Below are 13,831 nucleotides of genomic sequence, written 5' to 3'. Positions count from 1 at the left end.
TGTTACCAGCCACCGTGCCCCTAAAGAGTGGGGTCCCAGGCGAGGGCTCGCAGCGGACAGCTGTCATTGTGCCCATTGTACAGAGTGGCAAACTGAGGCTCTGAGGGATGCGTGTCTAAAGGCCCCGAGATGGGCCTCCTCCAGAGCCACAGGGGGCTGTGTGAGGACCAGCTTTGCTGAGCAGACCTGCGGCTGGGTCTGGCCAGGGCAGGGCCTCTGTCTTCAGGCAGGTCTGAGGGCCCCCTCCCCCAGACAACATGACATAATGACCCGGAAGGCAGGCCGGCCGGCCTCACTCACGGCTCCACGCAGCACCCTCTGGGGCCGCACCTCACCCATAGCAGGCCCTGAGGACACACGTGCATTCACCCCAGCTCTCAGGCAAGGAGGCTGAGACTCCCAGAAGCTCCTGGACAGGCCAGCCATCTTCGGGGGAGGGGCAGGGCCCAGGAGGAACCGCTTTCCCCCCACTCCGGGTGGCTGCTCTGTGGCCTTGCATCCCCTCTGCCGCCATCCAGGGAAGGGAGAGCTCTGTGAAGAGCCCCTGGTTCAAGAGAGGCAGCTGCACGCATTGCCCAGGGCTTCGCTCACAGCCAGACCCCCGCAGGAAATCCCTAAGGGGCGCCCATCTCGGGGAGAAGAGAGCCATGGTTCAGTACCCTTCCAGCTCATCATCAGAAACAGGAAGGACTTGATGCAAGCATGTGGCTGTGAAGATGGCACCATGCCCAGGGGGAAAGGGGTCCAGCCCGGCCCCAAGCCCAGGCTGTGCGTGCCTGGTGAGCCCCCAGCTGCACAGGCTGACCAGCTGGGCCATGGGAAGTGAATGCGATGCTGGTAAGGACAAGCCTTTTCAGAATTAAGAAGGTATCTCTCACAGAGCTGCGCAAGCCGAGAACAGACACCCCTCTCTGCCAGCAGACTGCGGGTTTCAGCAATGAAAATACCCCACATTCGGCATCTCATGGTCTCAAAGTCTCCCCCCTAAAGTGAAACAGAATAAAAATGTTAATACTTAATGCTGAAGCACACACACATGTCATCACAAAGTTCCAGTGCCTGGCTTTCTAACAGATGTGCCTGTGGGGCCAGAAGACAGAAGCCACCCAAGAAACCCTGAATTCTCTGAGGGCCTTCCAGCAACACCGTCTACAAATATTGGAGCAAATGCCTTTGTTTGTAACAAAACTACTGAATGGTTGTCAATGGAATAAGTTCATACACTTTATTGAATGCGTACAATATTTCTCACATGTCTTTTTGCAAAGCAGTGATTTTTCTTTTTCTAAATTATTTATTTTAATTGAAGGTTAATTACATTACTGTAGTGGATTTTACCATACGTTGACATGAATCAGCCATGGGTGTACATGTGTCCCCCATCCTGAACCCCACCTCCCTCCCCATCCCATCCCTCAGGGTCGTCCCAGTGCACCAGCCCTGAGCGCCCTGTCTCATGCATGGAACCTGGACTGGCGATCTGCTGCACATGTGGTGAGTCGGAGACGACTGAAGCGACTTGGCAGCAGCAGCAGAATATGGGTGTTTCAATGCTATTCTCTCAGATCATCCCACCCTTGCCTTCTCCCACAGAGTCCAAAAACCTGTTGTTTACATCTGTGTCTCTTTTGCTGTCTTGCACATAAGGTCATCGTTACCATCTTTCTAAATTCCACATACATGCAGTATTATACTGTATTGGTGTTTTCTTTCTGACTTACGTCACTCTGTATAATAGGCTCCAGTTTCATCCACCTCACTAGAACTGATTCAAATGCATCCTTTTAAATAGCTGAATAAGTTTCCACTGTGTATATGTTCCACAGCAAAGCTGCAATTTCTATAGGAATTTCTATTTTTTTATTCCATTGATACCTTCCCCTCCCCAAACATGTCTAAAGAGGGAATTCCCGCGCAGTTCTAATTTGCAGACTCTAAGTCTCATAGAGTGAGTCTGGTAGAGTGAGTGTCACAGAGTGAGACACATAGATCCCTGGGTGGGGGGAACACATTCTCAGGGTGGGAACAGCATTTTTTTTTTTTTAAAGAAATCTAAAACTAACATCACCCCCACCATCCTACAAGGATAGAGGCAGAACCAGAGGGAGCATTAACATCAAGTTTCAGGCTTTTCCTAAAGTGCAGAGTTACCTGTCTCCTGGAAACAGTCCTTGGGGGTTCGGGGGCGGGGCGGGGTGGGGGGGGGCCGCAGGTGGTGCAGCGGCCAGGGATGACCCTCCGCTCCTCCCGCAGGCCCCCGCTGCCACTCTCTGACAGGACGGGGTGGGGGTGGGGGTCTCCCCTCTCCCCAGAAGAGGTGGAAGGCATACCGGTGAGGGCGGAAGGCCCCCTTCCCCCGAGCCCTTTGGATAAGATACAGTTTATCCCCCCAGGTGAAGGCACCTCAGGGAGGCATAGGAAAGCCTGAGCCTGGAGTGCCAGCCTGGGGGGGGTGGGGCAGTGAGCGGGGAGTGGGAGTGGAGGGAGTCGGGGGAGAGCCGGCGGTCAGGTAGAGAGGCCACCCTCGGGTCGCAGAACAAACAGCGCCGGGAGGAGCCTGGAGCTCAGGCCGGCCACTCGGGTCCCCCAGCGGGCTGCCCTGATCTCGGGGGAGCTGCGGGTATCTGGTCCCCCGTCCCCGGTCGGATCTGCCCCCAACCCCCGCGAGTTCGAGGCAGGGCTCCGTCCTCCCAGTCTGGGCCCCAGGGAGCCCGCTCCCAGGCGGTAGATCTCCGCGCCCCCCGCCTCGCGCCCCCCCTACCCCCGCGAGGCTCCCACAGGTGCGCCTGGCGAGGAGGAGCAGCGCGTCTCTGAGCTCAGGGGGTCCGCAGCCGTGGGAAGCAGGAAGGGGTTGGTCCTGGGAAAGGGGCGCCAAAGAGGGGCTCTGACAGTCTTCGGGCTCAGATGTAATCCATCGGGCATCTCGGGGTCCCCGCAGGAGGCGCACGGGACAGAGAGGAGAGTCGGGATACCCCGTGGCCGGGAGAAGGGCGTCCGGGTGCCCGCGAAGCAGAGGCTGGACAGCGCGCAGGACGGACCGGAGCCGAGAGGAAACGCGCCCGACAGGAGGGGGCGCTCCGGCCCCCGCCAGCCGCGGCTCCCCGAGCCCTTTCCTCCCGCGCGCGGCCCTCCTCGCAGCCCCTTGTTGACCCCGCGCCCCTGGTCCCCACTCGCGTCCCGCCCGCACCCCCCGGCAGCGTACACGCCCCTCCCGGGACCCTCCCCGTGGGGCGGCCCGCCTCCCCGCACCGCCCCGCCACCGCCGACGACGGCAGCGCGCGCAGGAGCCGGGAGGCGGAGCCGGGCGGGAAGGCGCGCCCCGGGCTAGGCGGGGGATTCAAGCGCGTTATAAAGCACGGAGCCCAGGGCCGAGGAGTCCAGGAGCTGCGATCGCAGGCCAGAGGCGCCCGCCCGCATGGCCCCCGCCCGCTGCCCCGCGCGGGCCTTGCTGCTCGCCTACGCCAGCCTGCTGGCCGCCGCCGTGGGCCTGGGCTCCCCGGAGCCCGGTGCGCCCTCGGGGAGCCGCGCCCGCGAGGAGCCTCCGCCCGGGAACGAACTGCCTGCGGGACCGGCCGCCCGCCCGCCGGTAAGAGGCCACCCGGCCTGCCCGGGCCCTGGAGACCTCGGGCCTCAGCCGCCCCGCCCGCAGCGCGCGCCCCTGGGTCCCCAGGCGCCCCGCGGGCGCAGCGCGCTCGCTTCCGTAGCGGCGGGGAGCGGGGCGTCGCGAGCCCGCGGGGACTGGGGCTGACCCGGGTGTCCCCCTCTCTACAGGGGACGGGAAAGCGCTTAGCTTGCGGGCTTGGCGCCGGAGGTCTGGGCGCTGGCCCCCTGCACAGCCCGGCGCCTTAAAGGCTAGCCCTGACCTTGGCTTTTGGGGTTGTCATGAAAAGCAAAGTTCTACTGGACTGGGGGGAGATGCCTGTTCTCTGGAGACTTCCAGGTTGGGAAGCTCGTAAAGTGTAAATAACTCCATCCTCCTGAAGTTGGGAAGAGGGTATCTGTAAAAAGTGTGAGCAAGTCCCTGACCCCCACCCCTACCCACCCCACCCCTGCCCCCTATCTCCTTGGTGCCTGTTCTCTGGAAATAAACAACTGCCTTCCTGCCAACTGGGGAGGGAGGGAGGAAGCGTCTGGATGGGGTGCCGGCCTCCGATCTGTGATTTCTGGCTGACACTTAGCTCTGCCTGCTCCTTCCTTTCTGGCTGCAGAAGTGGGTGGTCCGGTTGGGGGTGACCAGGGGGTTGGGCCCTTCAGAGCTGCCCTCAGTGTGGGTGGGGCCTCCAGACAGGGAGGGGAGGGCCCTGGGGAGGCTGCTTGGAGCTTCTTTCCTCTGAAGATGCCTGTGGGCGGTGCCCGGGGGCTCAGGCCTGCACCTCTGCTCTTAGCGTCACTTTGGGAACCACGACGCGTCCCCACTGAAGACAGGTGACAGTGGCAGCCATCCCTGATCACTCCCTGGGAGGAGCCTCCCCAAAGCCCTTGTTCCCGTCGACCCCTGCCATTTCCCATGGACTGAGCCCCGGCGGGGGGTGGGGGGGGGACGCCGGGGTGCAGGGTTTCCAGAGGCTGGGCTGTGAAGGTCAGGAAACAGAGGGGCTTCAGGTGCTTCCAGGGGTGGGTTCTGGCCTTGGAGGCAGGGCTCCTTTTGAGAGCCGCTGGAGGCTGGAGACCTCCATCAGCCAGGGCAGTGGCCCAACGTCCACCCACACTGCTGCAGCCCGTCTCCCAGGGCCCCAGACCAACCTGGTTCCACCTGTTTCTGTTTCAAGCCAAACTGGGGTCTGAGTCCCTCCACAGGCTCTTGGGCCAGTGGAAGGGCTGGCCCAGCACACAGTCCACCCTGGACAGAGCCCTCCTCCCGGGTGTTCCCTTGAAGGCGGTGTGGGATGGTAGACTGGGGTCACCGGTACTCATGCAGAGGAACCACTGGGGGAGGCCTCGCAGTGCCCGGCACCCAGGGAGGTGTGGGGATGCCCCGGGCACTCTGAGGCCTCTCCCTCTGACCCATGTCCCTCCGTCACAGAAGCCCCGTCCCCATCACACCACACGGGCTCCTGAGAGAAGGCCCTGGGTCCCTGCAGAGTGGCTGCGAGACCCGTGAGCCTGGCTGGCTCCAAGATCCCAGGGTCCTTCCATCAGCCGCCCGAGTCAGTGCCCATGACCTCATCCAAGCCCTCTTGAGCCAGTTTCCTTCCCAGCTGGCAGCCTTGTCCGGAGCCCAGACTGTCTGGGGCCTGCCGCCCACAGGGCTGGAGGCCTCTCCCTGGAAGTTACCTCCTGGAGCTCCACCATGTCAGGACTGGTCAGAATGCAGCCTGCCGAGGGCGGGGTGGAAGTTTCTGGACCCGTCACTGTCCCAGCTTGGGGCACGTGACTTAGGAGCCCTAAGGACAGGGAGGGGCCTTGGGTCACCATATCTCAGTGTGGGACACCCCACCCGCGGGGCCTGAAACGGCCCAGGAAGGGAGGCCTCGCAGTCCTGAGGGCGGAAATTGGCCTCCTGAGAGCTCCAGACCCCAGGCGTTGGTTGGGGTGCCTGCTGGCCGTTGGTGGCTCTGCCTGAGCCCCCAGGGAGGCCGGCGGTCTGGTCCTCAGGGAGGCGCACACACTGCAGCTCCCCTGGAGAGAGGCTGGGAGGGGCCCGGCAGTGCCAGCTTCCACCTGCGCTGAAGCTTGGCACCCCGCCTTCCTCCGCCCATGCCCAGGGTCTTCCCCTGCAGGGTCCAGGCTGAGGAGTGGCTGTTCCCCAGGGGTTGCCCTCCGCGGCTGGGAGGAAGGCACCAAGGGCTGGGGCTGTGCTGGCTTGGGGGCCAGCACAGTTGACAGTGATGGGGGCCCAGGGGACCAGAGGAGGCCAGTCCTGCGCAGTGACCTCTTGCCAAGCGTTCGGTCTGCTTGGCTGGCAGCCCTGTCTGGGAGGCAAAACAACCTGTTGGCGGCTATGTTCCAGGAGTCCCCCGTGGAGCGGACGCACGGCCTCAGCGACCCCCGGGACGCCTGGATGCTCTTCGTCAGGCAGAGTGACAAGGGTGTCAACAGCAAGAGGGGCAGCAGGAGCAAGGCCAAGAAGCTGAAGGTGAGCACTGGAGCCCAGCCAGTGTGTGTGTGCGCGCATGCAACCCTCCAGCCACGAGCCTTTCCCCGGCCCCACCTGGAGCACTCCCAACGAGCACAGACCCTCCGCCTCAGGCTGGAGAGCACAGAAGTGTCAAGCAGGGCCCGTGTGACCCTGAGGTCGGGGTGCCTGTTCCAACCATTTACCTGCACCTCTAGAATGCCAGGCAGCCTCCCTGGCTCACTGCATTCTCTTCCCTTTCTGTATCCTGGGAGGCCTGGGCTGGGCTGCAGAGCAGTCAGGGACCGGGCAGGAGGGGACTGCGGGTGCGCTGGAGTGACACAGTCTGGGGGGCCGCCGGGGGCCTGGGCAGGCACTGGTATCCACCCTCCATTAGCCTGGGTGGGGCCTGGCCCCTGCTTCTGAAAGCTGACCCCTGCCCACGGCCCCAGTGAGGGCTGTGTCCCCTGCGGTGGGGCTCGCCAGGCAGCGCTGTGCCGCCCTGCTGAGCCCTGGCCTCCCTGCTCCTCAGGGCCGCTCCAGCGATTGTGTGCCGGGCTCTGAGCCTGGGGCAGCCCACCGGCTGGGCTGCCATTGGGACCTGACCCATCACCCGCAAGCTGAGCTGGGGGCTCCCTAGGCTGCCTCCTGGCAGAGTCCCAGACCGGTCTGGTGAGGGCTCCTTGAGGACCGCCCCCCTTGGGATGGCCAGGCACAGGGGGGCTTGCCGACTGGGGCGGTGACAGACCTGAGACTCACAGGAGGCCTGGAGCACCCCCCGCCCTCCCTGCCTCCCTCAGCCCCAGGGCTGGGCTGCGGCCTCCTTCTTCCCAGCCTGGCCCCCAGCAGCCCGCCAACCCCAGCCCTATGCCTGCAGCTTTCACTGTCTCCTCAGGGGAACTGGAGGCTGACCTTCCCCTCAGGGGTCAAAGCAGGAGTCTCCCCGCATTACCAGCCTTGCTGGCAAAAGCTCACAGAGGGGGTGCCCACAGTCCCCCCCCCAACCCCGCCCTGCCTGTTCAGAAGTCCTCACTGTCAGCCTTCTCTTTCAGCTTGGTCTGCCAGGACCCCCGGGGCCTCCCGGCCCCCAGGGTCCCCCAGGCCCCATCACCCCACCTGAAGTCCTACTGAAGGAGTTCCAGCTGCTGCTGAAAGGTAGGGGGTGGGTACCACACTGATACACACCCCACTGGGGAGGGGATACACATCCCACTGGGGAGAGCGGGGAGGCGGGTACACACCACACTGGGGAGATCGGGGCGGGGATACACACCCCACAGAGGAGAGCGGGGGCAGAAGAACCGAAAAAGGCTGGACCTTGGTCTTGTCGACCTGTATCCGGGAGGCCACGGCTCTAGTGCAGGCCCGGGTCAGGGCTGTGTGTGGGTCGGGGCCTCGTGGAGGTCGAGGAGGAGTGGGTGAGGAGGCAGCTTCACAGAGGAGGATGGACTTGGCCTCTGTGTTCAGTAGGTGCCTGGGGACCAGCCTCCATACCCCACCTGGGAGGCTGCTGAGCTTGCAAAAGCCGAGAGATCCAAGCCCGTGTTCCCCAAGTGGGGACTGTTAGGGAGAAGTCAGAGCTCCTTAAGCTTGCAGAGTGCTCCACTGAGCCCTGCAGGGACACCAGGGAGATCTCAGGCCTCTCTTCCCTTCACCTGCACCCCGCCTCTTCCCCTGACACATCTCTGCTGCTGGCTGCAGAGCCCAACAGGCGGGCCCCAGGAGGCTGCCCGCATGGGGCAGGGAGGACAGTCCCGGGAATACAGAGAGGAGCAGGCTGGGGCTGAGGCCCCAGGGGTGAGAGCAGAGCTGAAGGGGCTCTAGCACCCAGGGCGGTATCCCTGCACTGCGTGCGGCCAGCTGCCAGGCGATGGCTCTGGGTACCGACTAGAGTTCATTTCACTGTGAAGAGCTTTTGAGTCTTTTCCCATTTCTATCTAACGTACTGGGGCTTTCCTGGTGGCTCAGATGGTAAAGAATCTGTCTGCGATGCAGGAGACCCAGATTCGATACCTGGGTCATGAAGATCCCCTGGAGGAGGGCCTGGCGACCCACTCCAGTATTCTCGCCTGGAGAATCCCGTGGACAGAGGAGCCTGGTGGGCTGCAGTCCACGGGGTCGCAGAGAGTCGGACACGACTGAGCGGCTAACAACTACTTTTCATTTAAGTAGACTAGCTTCAGAGGCTGAAGAACCTCCACATTCTCTGCGATAATAATTTCTTTACACTCAGCTTCTTTCCCCAAATGAGGGTCTGGCTTATCCTACTGCATTTCCTGATTCAATAAAAATGTAAACAGAGAAAAAGCAGCAGCAGCCCCAGGGTGAGAAGCCGTAGGATAAACAGGTGAGGCAGGAGAGAACAGGGGTCCTGGGTGCACCAGCCCTGAGCTTCCCGGTAGCCAAAGCGCGAAAGGAAACGGGAGCAGCCGCGGGATCGGGAAGCCGGTTCCGAAGACCATGCAGGCCAGAGCGGGTCTCCCGCGGATTCCCGAGCTCGGGCGCCCGGCCCGCGGTTCCAGGGGTCATCGGTAACGGTGACAGCGATCTCAGCGGCGCCCGGGTTTGGGGCAGGTGTCCGGGCGGGACGCGGCAGGGCGGGCCGCGGGGCGGTGGGGGTCCCGGCGCGACCACCTCCTGCTCCGTGCCAGGCGCGGTGCGCACGCGCGAGTGCGCGGAGCCCGAGCCCGGCCCGCGCGTTCCCGCTGCGGTGCCGGCCGCGCGCCCAGAGGACGACGAGGAGGCGGCGGCGGGGGGCGCGGGCGTGCTGGCGCTGCTGGCTGCGCCCCTCGACCCCGGCCCGCGGGCGCCGCGCGTCGAGGCCGCCTTCCACTGCCGCCTGCGCCGGGACGCGTCGGTGGAGCGGCGCGCGCTGCACGAGCTCGGCCTCTACTACGTGGTGAGTGCGGGCCGGGCCGGGCCGGGGCGGGGCGGGCGCGGCGCGGCGGGCCCGGGGTGACCGTCTGTGCGCCTGCAGCCCGACGCCGAGGGCGCCTTCCGCCGCGGCCCGGGCCTGAACCTGACCAGCGGACAGTACACGGCGCCCGTCGCCGGCTTCTACGCGCTCGCCGCCACGCTGCACGTGGGTGAGGCCCGGCCCCGGGCTGGGCGCGGGGTGGGGGTCGCCCCGCTGCCCTCGGGTCCTGCCGCCCGGTGATCACTGCCCCCGTGCCTCCCCCGCAGCGCTGGCCGAGCCGCCGAGGCGGGGGCCGCCGCGCCCCCGGGACCGCCTGCGTCTGCTCATTTGCCTGGAGTCCCGGTGCCAGCACCATGCGTGAGTGGGCACCCGCCTCTTCCCTCGGGGCTTCCCCCCTCTGCTCGCAAGGTTCCTCCAGCCTCCTGGCGCCCACCCGCTGCCCCAAACCGACCCTCCGCAGCCCGCACCCCCAGCCCCGGTCTTCCCACCTTCCCCATCCCACCTGCACCCAAAAGGCGGTGACTATACCATCCCTTTCGGAGAAGGCAATGGCACCCCACTCCAGTACTCTTGCCTGGAAAATCCCATGGATGGAGGAGCCTGGTGGGCTGCAGTCCATGGGGTCTGGAAGAGTCTCACAGGACTGATGGACTTCACTTTCACTTTTCACTTCCATGTATTGGAGAAGGAAATGGCAACCCCCTCCAGTGTTCTTGCCTGGAGAATCCCAGGGATGGGGAAGCCTGGTGGGCTGCTGTCTATGGGGTCGCACAGAGCCGGACAGGACTGAAGCAGCTCAGCAGCAGCAGACCATCCCATGATCGAGAAGCCAGCGTTGCGTCCTCAGGGGCCCCCTGCCTGGTCTGTGCAGGGCCTGTCCCCAGGCACTCTCCCGCCCCTTCCATCCTCTGGTTGATGTCAGTTCAGAAGGGCTGGGCTGCCCTTTCTGTACCCCAGCGCCTAGATAGCCCAGGCGGAGAGCAGGTGTGCCACAGTAGTGGCCGAAGGCATGCAGGAGGGAAGTTCGCATCTCAGTCTACTTTGGAAAGCTGTGCAGGGCTCGGCTTGAGCCCAGACTCCCAGCAGCCCGCCCCGCACCCCCAGCTGCCCTGTCGGAGCCTGGGCTTGTGCGCTTCAGTCCTGTGCTCACTCCTGTTGGGGACCCCGTCCAGATACCACCTTCCCCGGGAGCCTGGCCGAGGCTGCCGTTTCCGGGGTGCCTGGCCGGGTGCTGGGTGCTGGGGAGCACACTGCAGGCGGCGTTGGGGAGCCTGGGGCCGGGGTCTCAGGTGCCCCCTCCGTCTCCTTTGGCCACAGCTCCCTGGAGGCCGTCACGGGGCTGGAGGGCAGCAGCGAGCTCTTTACCATCTCGGTCAACGGCGTTCTCTATCTGCAGGTGTGTGGGGCAGGCTCCACCGTGGGGGGACCACCGGCGGCAGGGAGATGTGCTGGTGGGCTCGGGAGCTGTGGGTGCAGTGCCCCCGCCTCCGAGCCCTGACGAGGGTCAGGGCAGCATGGAGCACTCACGCTAGTCCCGGCAGAGCCAAGCTGTGTTACTGGGCCTCCCTTCCCCACACCTGGCAGCCCCCCAGACACCTGTCCTCTGCTCTGCTCCTCTGTCTGTTTTCTGACCTCCCAAGCATCCCACTTCGAGGGCTGGCCTGAACTGGCCCTTCAGAGAGAACTCAATTGGGCAGGGGAGTGATGGAGGACAGTGACAGAGGTCAGCTCTCCCAGGGAGGACTTCATGACCCCCTGGCCCACTGAGACTGCGTGAAGCAGACGAGGTTATTTCCACACAAAACCCCGAGCAGCAGTCTCTCTCTAGACTGGGGATTTGTGGCAGGTGGTCGAGAAGTGGATGAAAAGGATTTCCTGGAAACAAAAGTCGTTGCTGGTGTGTTGAATAACAGCTTACATGCATACGGCCCTAAGTAGGCCAGGCCTATTCTGAGCGCGTCACATAAATTACTCATTAACCCACAGTGATTTGAAGTGGGTCAGGGAACTATGGCACAGAAGGGTTAAGTAGCTCGCCCAGGCTCACCCAGCAATGCCGGGATTGGAGGCCAGGCTGTGGCTGCAGGCACTGTGGGTATGTCTGCAGAAAGGTCTGGTCCCTGAATGATGACCTCAGGCGGCATGGTGGGCTTGGGGTCCTGAGATGGAATGCCTGGCTTCTGCATTTCTGGGAGCTCCTGCTTCACATCTGGGGACGTGACCCTGTGGTGCCCGGACCACATCTGGAGTAGCCAGGTCCTGCTACTAGCCTCACGATGGCTTTACCAGAGGGGTCAGTGGCCAGGCCTGTGGCGGAAGGGGCGCCCTCTCGCCTGGGTTTTGCAAAGCAAGCTTGACTCTGGCCCCGACTGGAGGCTCGCCCCCACACGCACAAGCTAAGGGAGCCCGCCAGTGCAAGAGGCTGACGGAGCTGGGGAGAAAGCGCAAGAACAGGGGTCGGAGGTGCCGGGTTTGAGGGTGAGGCGTGTGGGCTGGCAGGGCAGGGCGAGCAGTTGGTGGGCCTGCGGGCTGCGGCGTCCGAGCTGACCGCGGAGCCCCCCTGCAGGCCGGGCAGTACACCTCCGTCTTCCTGGACAATGCCAGCGGCTCTGCCCTCACGGTGCGCAGCGGCTCCCACTTCAGCGCTGTCCTCCTCGGTGTGTGAGCGCCACGCCCGAGTGTGAGCAACTCCAGGGGCACTGTCGGAGTGGCAGAGGCCGCGGGCAGGAGGGAGCCCGCTGGACTGGCCACCGCAGCTGAAGCCAGAGACGCCACTACGGCAGCCCGCGGAGGCGACACGCACACTGGCGGTCCGGGAACTCTGGGTGATGTTGGGACGCCGTCCTTTCCAGGGAGGGGTTTCAGCATGCCCAGGTGTGCCCGTGTTTTGTCTGGCCGCCCCCCACGCCCCCAGCTGCAGACCTGGGCCCCTCCTGGGCAGCTTGCTCCGTGGCTGAGGTCTGGCCGCACCTTTTCCATCTTTCCTATGGCTCTCATGGGCTGCCCGCTGGGTGTGCCAACAAGGAGGGGAGAGGCCGCCCAGCCTGCCTGGTGCCCACCTGCCCCTCTCCCAGCTGTGCCTTTGGCTGCCGTGGACCTCAGGGCACTGCTTGGCCTGCAGGGACCACAGGGCCCGAGCCTGTCCTTGCGGCCTCTGGGCACAGCGGCCTGGGCACCAGGGGCACGGGAAGGGGCTGACAGGGACGGTGAGTCCAGAGCTGTTCCCACACGTGCGAACCCACTCGCGAGCTCACCTGGCCTTCCCACCGTCCCCTCCTTTGCAAACCCTCTCCCGGACGAGGCAGTCTTGCCTGTCCCTTGAGGCCCTGGCATGCTGCTCAGGCCCACTCGCCAGATGAGAAAGCTGGAATGTCCCTGCAGATTGGGGGCGGCCAGGCCCTGTGCCCTCATCTGGATGGGTGAAGCTGTGGCCCCCGCAGGCTGACAGCTCTGGGTGCCCAGTCACCACGGTCCAGCCCCACTGGGTCCATCCAGCTCTGGGCTCTTCAGAGCGTCTTCCCCACTCGGGTGGCACCATGGCCCCAAGTTCAGATGGGTGTTGTGGTCAGGCTGGGGAACAAGTGTGCCACCCTGCTGCAGCGATGGTGGGATGGGGGGCAGATGGCAGCTGTTCCTGTGGAGAGACAGGGTGTCTGAGAGTTCCTGCCATCTCTTGATGTAGGGCCCCCTTGGCCTGATGAAGTTACCCCCACCCCACTTCTGCACGGAAAACAGGCCACAGGAACACTGGTACCGCAGGAGCTCCTGGGGGCCAAGGTGGTCTGGCATAGGTGCCTCCAGGCCTGGGAGAGGCAGGGGCGAAGACTGCAGTCACCCTGCTCCTTGACCTTCTAGCTGGCCTGGGGTGAGCAGGTGACTGGTCCCCAGGCGCCCTGAGCTTCCACCCCAGTCTGACTAACGGGAGCCCCAGGCACCGTGTGCACAAACCGACCGCTGGGTGCCCTTCGGCGGGCTGGACACAGTTCTCAGTAGGACTCGCCCCCACCCTACCAGGAAGCGCCAGCCGGCTGGCGTCCTGCCTGCCCACCCCCCGCTCCTAGATAAGGGTGGCATGGCCGCGCCCTCTCCTGCATTTCTCTGTACCCAGCGGGTAGATACTTTAGAAAAGCTTTCACCCTGGGGAGTCCCATGGTCCTTTTTCTCAATATAAGTGTGTTATACAGCAATTAATTGAAGTATTTATTGTATAATGTTGTCAGGTGAAATATATTTATGTAAAAAACTGCCTGTTCAAGTATTCTTTTATGTGGTTACACAAAGTTACAGAAGCAAAGGGCCGACCTTAAAAATACAGAATCGGAGCCCTTTAGGCCAGGCTCCTGAGGACGAGAGGCGATCTCCGGGAGGGGAGGTTCCCTCTGAGGTCGGAGGGGGAGCATGGGTTTGGCCAGGGTAGGCCCACAAGCCTCTCCCAGCTCCAGGAAGCGGCTCTCTGGGAATTAGGGACAGGTGCTCATAGACTGGTGCCTTGTTGGCTATAAGAAAACATTTGGCTGAGTAATTTGCGTGGTTTCCCAGTTCTGAGATGCCGAGGCTCTTTCCTCCCGTGATGGGACACTGCCTCCGCAGAAAGGGAGCCTGGCCCTCCGCGTTGGGAAGGGATATGCTGGAAGCGTTCCCAAGGTACTTGCAGCAGGGAGGCCAGTCCTTCTAACGGAGCTGACGAAGTGATAAGGCCTGTGTGCAGGCTGGGCGAGGCCCGCAAGCATGACAGAACAGCTTCAAAAGCCGGTCTTCAGAGTCTTGCATCATCCCGAGGCAGGCATTTACACGTGAGGACCTGAAAGCTGTCTTACTAAGGAGCTTCACCAGCAATACCACTGTCCTGCTCTCTGTGT

General features: G+C 63.5%; 1 protein-coding gene across 6 annotated transcripts; it reads left to right on the top strand.

The window, feature by feature from the left end:
* The first annotated feature begins 3,286 nt into the window (after nt 1-3,286).
* Nucleotides 3,287-13,159, top strand: ERFE (erythroferrone). 6 transcript variants are annotated; one of them, XM_069543471.1, is made up of 8 exons: nt 3,287-3,586; nt 5,951-6,076; nt 7,108-7,210; nt 8,707-8,954; nt 9,033-9,141; nt 9,239-9,329; nt 10,290-10,368; nt 11,539-13,159. In XM_069543471.1, exons 1-8 carry the CDS (start codon nt 3,416-3,418, stop codon nt 11,635-11,637), a joined length of 1,026 nt encoding a protein of 341 aa, XP_069399572.1. In that variant the 5' UTR covers nt 3,287-3,415; the 3' UTR covers nt 11,638-13,159. The 6 variants fall into 6 exon arrangements, 5 of the variants coding, with proteins under 5 accessions (XP_069399572.1, XP_069399399.1, XP_069399482.1 ...); XM_069543298.1 differs by having other exon boundaries at nt 3,337-3,586; nt 9,033-9,137; XR_011247092.1 differs by having other exon boundaries at nt 3,337-3,586; nt 9,033-9,137; nt 9,239-10,368.
* Nucleotides 13,160-13,831: the final 672 nt, after the last annotated feature.

This window comes from Ovis canadensis, chromosome 1 (assembly GCF_042477335.2).
Source record: "Ovis canadensis isolate MfBH-ARS-UI-01 breed Bighorn chromosome 1, ARS-UI_OviCan_v2, whole genome shotgun sequence".
Taxonomy (NCBI): Eukaryota; Metazoa; Chordata; class Mammalia; order Artiodactyla; family Bovidae; genus Ovis; species Ovis canadensis.
This window is presented reverse-complemented; position numbering and strand designations above follow the sequence as displayed.